This window comes from Saccostrea cucullata, unplaced genomic scaffold (assembly GCF_032062105.1).
Source record: "Saccostrea cucullata isolate Sc308-1 unplaced genomic scaffold, CSIRO_AGI_Scuc_v1 ctg17345, whole genome shotgun sequence".
Taxonomy (NCBI): domain Eukaryota; kingdom Metazoa; phylum Mollusca; class Bivalvia; order Ostreida; family Ostreidae; genus Saccostrea; species Saccostrea cuccullata.
The window spans coordinates 1-11,527 of record NW_026938321.1 but is presented as its reverse complement, the minus strand read 5'-3'; the positions used below and the strand labels follow the sequence as shown (position 1 = coordinate 11,527).

Here is an 11,527-nt window from a genome sequence, read left to right as displayed (position 1 = left end):
GGGAAAACTGTCTCATTGTCTGCACTGAAATGAATCATAAAAAGCGTAAACTGCCTCAAGTTTTGTTATATCGTATGATATAATTTGAAATAAGCTTCATTCCTTAAAGATATATTCAAAATCGGGATAGAATATCTAAAAATAATATTATGCAGTACCGTTAAGGCTTCGCGGAGCTTAAAATGAATCTAAAACGTAAAACTGCATTGCAAACTTGATTTTGAGCTTTATTTTTAAGTAATGTACTTCAGTTCGCCAAATTCATACAGAATCCTCTGGGCTATTTATAAACATATTTGTTACGATGTCACATGACCTTGTTGATCATTTGACAGTCATTTCTTCTTTTTTGAAATGTTTCACATAAATCGCCTCGGCGCAGGTTGTTAACACAATTATTATTAACTTTTTGTCACATAAATAAACTCGGTGCATCCTTGTGAAACCGAAATGTGCTTGGGAAAAGTTATTCTTTTTTCTTTGGAACAATTAATTTCATATTAAGTTCAAATTACCGACAAATCTGAGGGTACAGATCAAGTATGCGGTGACGTCATTTTCAATGATGACGTCATACATTTGTAGTTCAGAGAAGTGCATGCAGAGAGTACACAATATTCTCTGGTAAACCTTATCGTACCTGCGTATAGTAAATCATAGAAAACATTTTTCTTTGTGAAAATGTAACCGGGTTTCCGTATAATAAGACGAAGATTCAGTTCTTTTGAATTTGTGAAAGCTATTATTATAAATGGATAACAACGATACAAAACATGTAAACATGATAAATACTAGTATTTTATTTAACATAGGTATATATTTTATCACAAATTATTCCATTAGCATAAGGATATGGAGATAACGAACTGTATTCAATATCAAAGTCCATAAAACAATACAAAATTAGAGCAGAGCAAACAAGGACTTCCGAAACATCAGAAGTGGGATCATGTGCCATTGATGAGTGAGCAACCCTGTTGACCCGTCACACCCGCTGTATGTTCCTTGTCATTATCTGGAAATAACGGGAAAAAAAATCGTCGTCAATTCAGTGTATAAATAATGGACTAACAATAAGTACACATGTAATCTATGTTACACTGATATTTCTATTAATTTCTTCATTATCACTTATAAATACTATTAAAGGGAAATATCTCTTTTTGCATCATATTTCACCGTTATGCATATAAAATCAAGTAAATTCATATAATTTACCAGAAATATTGACAAATATTTATATAACTAATATAAATAAATACCAAGTAGTGGACCTGGCGTGTCCTCTAAATAACTCTGGGTGTCACGTCCAAACCATATCTGACTTAAGGTAGTTCTACACTCGGCACTAAATGGGCTCAATCTTTAAAATATGCTTTTTTAAGATACAGCCATAGATAGACACAAGAAAAAATATATGTCAACATGTTTACTTTTCTCTCTTGCATATTGGAGTATATACCCCGAAATGTAAAATACTGAAAATTTACATATACATGTACTAGATTTTGTTGTATATAAATAAATTAAAGTCTTAATGTTCAACTTTAATACACAAAATAGAGTGGAAAACTGTGAGTTAGCAATGTGATTATTATCATTGTTTTGCATTAGTTATTATAAATAAATGCACTTTTTTAGGCTAACGTATCAAAATTTTATATTAGAAAGTATGCTTTAAAGGTCAATCTCGGTCATTTAAAAAAAATATGAACTCAAAGTTCGTAATTTTGCATTATATTTACCAAATAATTTTTAAGAAAAAAATAAACTGAATGAATTACACGTTGACTCATTACGTTTCGTGGTATGAGCTCTACTCTTGTGAGGGACTTCAAATTTTGACCTTTACGCGGCACTCAGGGCCATTGGGCAATGTCAGGGATATTTATCGTGCCACTGGGCTTTTGCTTTTAAGGTCTCATCCGAAGGACCATCAATTTTCACTTCAAAGGGCCAAGCGCATGGCGAAGGAACAGATGCTACCCATTTTTTTTTTATCGACTTAGGTCAGTCGCGGCCGAGTTAGAACTAACGACTTTCTGATCACGGAGCGAGCCCCCTACCGACTAAGCTATCAAATTATTTAACGATTAATTAATTTACAATTTAAAAAAGAATGAATAACCCGTTATTACAAAAATTTCTCTTGATCTGTCTCTCACTGCATACAACCTATGTCATGTTTTACAAAATGACGTCACACTGAGAAGTTGATTGTCATCAGAGACTTGTTTATAACATGTTGTGTTGGATTTAACTAACGACAAAACAGCATGCTGTATTAAGTTTTGATGTAGTTTATGGATTTCTGATTTATTGACAGGTTAAATGAATAAATCATCTCCTTTTTTGGATTTTCTAAAAACTTGTTGTACTACGTGCATTTTTAAAGATGTCAGAGTTTAAGTTTTCCAGTATAAATTAGGACCTGTCCCCTTTTTGTAACCTTAAGGGGCCGACTATAGTTTCCATTGCTCAATATTTCGCGAATTTTAGTAAAATAAAGCGTATTTACGGTTTTAATGCAACTTTTTTTGCTTAATTATTAAAATTAATCAAAATTACGAAATTATAGGTATAAAAATGTAATTACAATTTGGTATAACTGATTATTTAACTGATTTTGAAAATGATAGGTAGGTTGACATCGCTGCAGTGTCTTTTTGACGTTATGATAATCTGAAGCTCTGAAAGAAAGGGTTAATAAAAAATACTATTAAAGAAAAAAGTAATAAACATACGCTCTTGAAATTTAAACATAGAAATTTTAGAATATCTCTGATATCTTTATTATGTTTTCTTGTGAATCCACTTTTAACGTCATATTTTGAAGTACTCTATAACAATAGTAAAATTTGATAATTTTTTTGCATTTTGAGATACCCACTCTGTTTACAAGACGGTAGAATTTTTTGTTTCTTACATATATTGTATTTTATAGTATTACTCATAAAATATTATAGTTTGAACAAAATGCCTATTGTAATATTTGTATAGTTTGCTTTAAAGTACTAACAATTAGCATTTTCCTATATAATCCTATAATAAATGTACCTGTATTTTGAAACGGTCCCTCAAAAACACCTGGACGGTAGATTTCCCCCAAACTTTGAAGGTACACTAAAGTTAATTTAAGTTATATATGGTATGAAAATGAAGAGCTTCGCTATTGTAGTTTTCACAGAATTAAACTATAGTCGGCCTCTTTAACTGTGCTGGGCATTTTCAAAACAATGTAGAAATCAGAGAATTTATAATCTATAAAATTTCTCGATGTACACGAACTACAAAACTTTAGGCCTGTATATTTATCATTGAGTTGTTAATTGTTAGTGTAGTAAAATTAAACCCACAATATATACAGAGTTCTTCTAGGAAGTCATGACGTGCCTGTTGAGGTAGACTGTCTCTTGACAATTTCATTTCCCTGCAGTGAGACATATTCTACTACTAGATATACAGTCAAACTTCCCCAGTTGTATGCCTTTAATCTTGTTTTTACAAGAACAACAATCATTCTATCTGGATATTCTAGCTACCAAAGCTTCACAGCGATTTATAGACCTGCAATCACTAAAAGTGATGGATATTAACTTATCACTGACCGCCCGTTTATCCGTTTGTCGTGGTGTATATTTTTTAGTTTACTTGAGTGAGAAAAGTGCAAATCTTTTATATTGGCAAGTTCCAATGTACCTATTATTTTCCCAAAATGATCTTAAAATTTACAGAATAATATGTCTATTATCTGCATTTCTGTCAATGTGTAGAACGTAAATATACGTAAGATTTCTAAAGAAAACAAACCTTACCTACAATGAAATTTTACATAGCTAGTATTTTGTTTGCAGTGAAAGTTTATATTATTTTATTTGCCTTAGATAATTACCCCATACTCATTTTTTTTCTATATATTGGCATAAGAATCCTTTCCATTCATATTTTTTTTAATTTGTAAACCAAAATTAGCAATCAGTACACACATTCCTTTCTATTTCCGTAAGCTTTAAAATACATACTTTTTTCATTTAAAAATATCTTGCATAAACAATTACCAACACAGCAATATTGTTCTGTTTTTGACAATTATTATCTTTTTTTTCAGAAAACACGCTGGTAAAAGAAATTCTCGACAATTGGCGAGAAGATGACATTGCCTTCATTCCTACAAGAGCAAGTGAAGTGGTTCAAGAAAAGCTGAAAAGTCTAAACGTTATCACAGTGGTTGGAAATTCTGGGTCCGGAAAATCTGCAATAATTCAACATATTGCACTCAAGTATAAAACACAGGGATGGAATGTCATACCGGTGGATAAGGTTGAAGAAATTAAAAAGAACTGTTCAACTGGAGTCTCAGGAAATCGCATTTTATTTGTATTTAATGATCCTTTAGGTAAGGAATCGTTAGATGAAATCTTATATCATTCATGGAAAAATTTAGAGAAAACGCTGGAGATTTGCTTGAAGAAGAAAAAACTACTGATATCATGTAGAAGATGTGTCTTTTATGACAAGAGAATCAAGGGAAACTTATTGGATGACTCATCTGCAGTAGAAATTGACAACGAAATAAATGGACTGACGGTTGAGGAAAAAAGAGCGATTTTTAATCAGTATTCACAGAATCAGCATTTATCCAAAGAGGTTGTAACTGAAATAATCAAAACCGAAGCTTACTTCCCATTGCTTTGTAAGCTTTATTCAAGGGAGGCGAACTACAAAGAAAAGGGGGTTGATTTCTTTAAAAATCCGTACAAATTTATTAAAAAGGAAATTGAAGTTTGGAAGAAAACAGACAAGAAAAGATTTTGCTCACTTATCTTGATAGTGGCTTTTAAAAACAATTTGAAAATCGACGCTTGTGTAAAAAATGATATTTATTTGATGAAATTTAAAGAAATTTTAGGTATGTGTGAGTTACAAGAAAACACACATATTTCAGTCATTCGTAGTACTCTACATGAACTGAAAGGATCTTATGTCAAACGTGTCGGAAATGCTTTCCGATTCCTTCACGACTTTATTATGGAAATAACGACTCTGGTGTTTGGTATTGATTGTCCACAAGAGACAATACACTACGCAGACAGTGGTTTCCTGAGACGTCGGGTGAGGATAGAAGACGATACAGAAGAGGAAGATCGCGATCCCTTCACTGTTTACCTTCCTGAAGAGTACATTGGTGATCTTGTGGACAGGTTTATCATTGACATGCAAACAGAAAACCTTGTAGATGTTCTACTCAATCCATGTTTAAGGAAAGAGAGCGTCATCAACTCTTTTAAGGAAAAAGTGGATTCGCACGAAAAGCTTTTTGTAAAAATGAAATGTGAATTAGATAGATCGGAATTTCAAAAATTATTTGAAAGATCTTTTTTCACAAGACTTGATTTCCTTTATTCATTTGAAAGTGAAATATGTCCTTTAGTCGGATTTATTGTATTTTGTCATACTGACATTTCTTTATTTTTCATGAAAAGTATACCTGAAACAAAGTTGAAAGAACATCCTATATTTTCTGCTATATGTGCGAATGGTGATTTAAACCTATTAAATTCTCTCAGTGAAGAATATAAAAAATCAGGAATGATGGAAATATGGGATGACCTTTTACCAATTCATTTTGCTTCGATTTTTCATAATTTTTCAATACTTGAAGAGTTAGTAAGACTTGGTGCTGACGTTAACAAGTTAACAAAAAATGGGTGCAGTCCGTTATTACTCGCTGCTGCAAATGATGAAGATCATATCAAAGAGGTCGGAATCGAAACAAAAACTGGAGAGAAACGTAAGAACACAATTATTTGCTTATTAAACAACAGTGATGAAATCAATTCATATGAAACTGAGAATAGAGATAGTCCTCTTTCTATGGCTTGTTATAGGGGACGTGATAGCACGGTACAACTGTTACTGAACAACGGTGCCGACATCAATTTATGTGATAACGATGGATTCAGTCCTCTTTATGTAGCTTGTCATAATGGACATGAAAGCACGGTACAACTGTTACTGAACAACGGTGCCGACGTCAATTTATGTGAGATGAATGGAGCCAGTCCTCTTTATATAGCTTGTCACAATGGACATGATAGCACGGTACAACTGTTACTGAACTACGGTGCTGACATCAATTTATGTACCAAGAATGGAGCCAGTCCTCTTTATATAGCTTGTCAAAATGGACATGATAGCACGGTACAACTGTTACTGAACAACGGTGCTGACATCAATTTATGTACCAAGAATGGAGCCAGTCCACTTTATATAGCTTGTCAAAATGGACATGATAGCACGGTACAACTGTTACTGAACAACGGTACTGACATCAATTTATGTACCAAGAATGGAGTCAGTCCTCTTCTCATAGCTTGTTTTAGGGGACATGATAGCACGGTACAACTGTTACTGAACAACGGTGCCGACATCAGTTTATGTGATAATGATGGAGACAGTCCTCTTTGGAGAGCTTGTCAAAATGGACATGATAGCACGGTACAACTGTTACTGAACAACGGTGCCGACATCAATTTATGTGCGAAGAATGGAACCAGTCCTCTTTATATAGCTTGTCAAAATGGACATGAAAGCACGGTACAACTGTTACTGAACAACGGTGCCGACATCAATTTATGTGAGAAGAATGGAGCCAGTCCTCTTAATATAGCTTGTCATAATGGACATGATAGCACGGTACAACTGTTACTGAACAATGGTGCCGACATCATTTTATGTGATAACGATGGATTCAGTCCTCTTTATTTAGCTTGTCAAAATGGACATGATAGCACGGTACAACTGTTACTGAACAACGGTGCTGACATCAATTTATGTACCAAGAATGGAGCCAGTCCTCTTTATATAGCTTGTCAAAATGAACATGATAGCACGGTACAACTGTTACTGAACAACGGTGCCGACATCAATTTATGTGATAACGATGGATTCAGTCGTCTTTATATAGCTTGTCAAAATGGACGTGATAGCACGGTACAACTGTTACTGAACTACGGTGCTGACATCAATTTATGTACCAAGAATGGAGCCAGTCCTCTTTATATAGCTTGTCAAAATGGACGTGATAGCACGGTACAACTGTTACTGAACAACGGTGCCGACATCAATTTATGTGATAAAAATTTAGAAAGTCCTCTTAATATAGCTTGTCAAAATGGACATGATAGCACGGTACAACTGTTACTGAACTACGGTGCTGACATCAATTTATGTACCAAGAATGGAGCCAGTCCTCTTTATATAGCTTGTCAGAATGGACGTGATAGCACGGTACAACTGTTACTGAACAACGGTGCCGACATCAATTTATGTACCAAGAATGGAGCCAGTCCACTTTATATAGCTTGTCATAATGGACATGATAGCACGGTACAACTGTTACTGAACAACGGTGCCGACGTCAATTTATGTGAGATGAATGGAGCCAGTCCTCTTTATATAGCTTGTCAAAATGGACATGATAGCACGGTACAACTGTTACTGAACAACGGTGCTGACATCAATTTATGTACCAAGAATGGAGCCAGTCCACTTTATATAGCTTGTCAAAATGGACATGATAGCACGGTACAACTGTTACTGAACAACGGTACTGACATCAATTTATGTACCAAGAATAGAGTCAGTCCTCTTCACATAGCTTGTTTTAAGGGACATGATAGCACGGTACAACTGTTACTGAACAACGGTGCCGACATCAGTTTATGTGATAATGATGGAGACAGTCCTCTTTGGAGAGCTTGTCAAAATGGACATGATAGCACGGTACAACTGTTACTGAACAACGGTGCCGACATCAATTTATGTGCGAAGAATGGAACCAGTCGTCTTTATATAGCTTGTCAAAATGGACATGAAAGCACGGTACAACTGTTACTGAACAACGGTGCCGACATCAATTTATGTGAGAAGAATGGAGCCAGTCCTCTTAATAAAGCTTGTCATAATGGACATGATAGCACGGTACAACTGTTACTGAACAATGGTGCTGACATCAATTTATGTGATAACGATGGATTCAGTCCTCTTTATTTAGCTTGTCAAAATGGACATGATAGCACGGTACAACTATTAATGAACAACGGTGCTGACATCAATTTTTGTACCAAGAATGGAGCCAGTCCTCTTTATATAGCTTGTCAAAATGGACGTGATAGCACGGTACAACTGTTACTGAACAACGGTGCCGACATCAATTTATGTGATAAAAATTTAGAAAGTCCTCTTAATATAGCTTGTCAAAATGGATATGATAGCACGGTACAACTGTTACTGAACTACGGTGCTGACATCAATTTATGTACCAAGAATGGAGCCAGTCCTCTTTATATAGCTTGTCAGAATGGACGTGATAGCACGGTACAACTGTTACTGAACAACGGTGCTGACATCAATTTATGTACCAAGAATGGAGCCAGTCCACTTTATATAGCTTGTCATAATGGACATGATAGCACGGTACAACTGTTACTGAACAACGGTGCCGACGTCAATTTATGTGATAACAATGGATTCAGTCCGCTTTATATAGCTTGTCAAAATGGACATGATAGCACGGTACAACTGTTACTGAACAACGGTGCTGACATCAATTTATGTACCAAGAATGGAGCCAGTCCACTTTATATAGCTTGTCAAAATGGACATGATAGCACGGTACAACTGTTACTGAACAACGGTACTGACATCAATTTATGTACCAAGAATAGAGTCAGTCCTCTTTGTATAGCTTGTCAAAATGGACATGATAGCACGGTACAAGTGTTACTGAACAACGGTGCTGAAATAAATTTATATGAGAAGAATGGAGTCAGTCCTCTTAATATAGCTTGTCAAGATGGACATAATAGAACGGAACAACTGTTACTGAACAATGGTGCCGACATCAATTTATGTGATAACGATGGATTCAGTCCTCTTTATGTAGCTTGTCATAATGGATATGAAAGCACGGTACAACTGTTACTGAACAATGGAGCTGACATCAATTTATGTGATAATGAGGGATTCAGTCCTCTTTGGAGAGCTTGTCAAAATGGACATGATAGCACGGTACAACTTTTACTGAACAACGGTGCCGACATCAATTTATGTGGTAACGATGGATTCAGTCCTCTTCATGTAGCTTGTTATAATGGACATGATAGCACGGTACAACTGTTACTGAACAACGGTGCCGACGTCAATTTATGTGAGATGAATGGAGCCAGTCCTCTTTATATAGCTTGTCAAAATGGACGTGATAGCACGGTACAACTGTTACTGAACAACGGTGCTGACATCAATTTATGTACCAAGAATGGAGCCAGTCCTCTTTATATAGCTTGTCAAAATGGACATGATAGCACGGTACAACTGTTACTGAACAACGGTGCTGACATCAATTTATGTACCAAGAATGGAGCCAGTCCTCTTTATATAGCTTGTCAAAATGAACATGATAGCACGGTACAACTGTTACTGAACAACGGTGCCGACATCAATTTATGTGATAACAATGGATTCAGTCCGCTTTATATAGCTTGTCAAAATGGACATGATAGCACGGTACAACTGTTACTGAACTACGGTGCTGACATCAATTTATGTACCAAGAATGGAGGAAGTCCTCTTTATATAGCTTGTCAAAATGGACATGATAGCACGGTACAACTGTTACTGAACAACGGTGCTGAAATAAATTTATGTGAGAAGAATGGAGTCAGTCCTCTTTATATAGCTTGTCAAGATGGACATAATAGCACGGAACAACTGTTACTTAACAACGGTGCCGACATCAATTTATGTGAGAAGAATGGAGCCAGTCCTCTTAATATAGCTTGTCATAATGGACATGATAGCACGATACAACTGTTACTGAACAATGGTGCCGACATCAAATTATGTGATAACGATGGATTCAGTCCTCTTTATATAGCTTGTCATAATGGATATGAAAGCACGGTAAAACTGTTACTGAACAATGGAGCTGACATCAATTTATGTGATAATGAGGGATTCAGTCCTCTTTGGATAGCTTGTCAAAATGGACGTGATAGCACGGTACAACTTTTACTGAAAAACGGTGCCGACATCAATTTATGTGGTAACGATGGATTCAGTCCTCTTCATGTAGCTTGTTATAATGGACATGATAGCACGGTACAACTGTTACTGAACAACGGTGCCGACGTCAATTTATGTGAGATGAATGGAGCCAGTCCTCTTTATATAGCTTGTCAAAATGGACATGATAGCACGGTACAACTGTTACTGAACAACGGTGCTGACATCAATTTATGTACCAAGAATGGAGCCAGTCCTCTTTATATAGCTTGTAAAGATGGACATAATAGCACGGTACAACTGTTACTGAACAACGGTGCTGACATCAGTTTATGTACCAAGAATGGAGCCAGTCCTCTTTATATAGCTTTTCAAAATGAACATGATAGCACGGTACAACTGTTACTACAACAGTGCTGACATCAATTTATGTACCAAGAATGGAACCAGTCCTCTTTATATAGCTTGTCAAAATGGACATGATAGCACGGTACACGCAAGTGAGTTAAGGCTAGATATGGGTTTTCTATGCAAATGAGCTAATAAAAATGCATAAATTGTATATTTTATGTACAGAGAAAGTTCAAATTGATTTTCTTAACATACTTAGTGCCCACAGTATATTATTACAAGTGTACATTATGACGTCATATTATGACGTCACAGTTCTTTCTCATTCAAGGTAATAAAACACATCAAAAAACAACGTTGGCGCAAGGGCATATCCTATTTAATTTAAAATTTATTAATTAAAATATTAAGGAAAATATTCTTAAAATTAATAAAATTGCTGCACAAATCCTATCCTCTTCATCAGTCGATAAAAATTTTACTAAACTTACACTTGACTGTACATTTTTACCCTGTTTCAACTTAGAACTGTGCAAATAGTAACTAATCAATTGCAGTGTCGACATTTGTGCAGCAATATCTTAAATCTTTGGAATATTCTGCTTTTCTTTATACCTTGATTCTGTAAATCAAAGTAAGGTATGCCCTTGCGCCGAAGCGATTTTGTTGATGTTTCTTATAAACTTGTGTAGTAAAGGTCGATGACGTCATAATATGACGTCATAATGTGTACTGGCTGTCGCATATCGTGGGTACCAAGAATGTATTAGAAAACAAGTCTTAACATTTTCTTTGCGGAATGTAAAGCAATAATGGGTCTTAATTAATTATTTTGCATAGAAAACTCCATACGTAGCCTTAACTCACATGCGCAACTGTTACTGAATAACGGTGCTGAAATAAATTGATGTGAGATGAATGGATTCAGTCCTCTTAATATAGCTTGTCAAAATGGACATGAAAGTACGGTACAACTGTTACTGAACAATGGAGCTGACATCAATTTATGTGATAATGAGGGATTTAGTCCTCTTCACATAGCGTGTTTTAAGGGACATGATAGAACTGTACGACTGTTAATGAACAAAGGTGCCGACATCAATTTACGTAG

General features: G+C 35.3%; 1 protein-coding gene across 1 annotated transcript; it reads left to right on the top strand.

Annotated features, from left to right (window-relative positions):
* Positions 1 to 4,108: 4,108 nt before the first annotated feature.
* Positions 4,109 to 11,519, top strand: LOC134249966 (uncharacterized; the record flags this gene model as incomplete). The annotated part of the gene is given in 3 exon segments (XM_062732310.1): positions 4,109 to 10,472; positions 10,474 to 10,569; positions 11,273 to 11,519. Coding segments are annotated over 3 exon segments (6,707 nt in total), but the record flags the coding sequence as incomplete, so codon positions are not given.
* Positions 11,520 to 11,527: the final 8 nt, after the last annotated feature.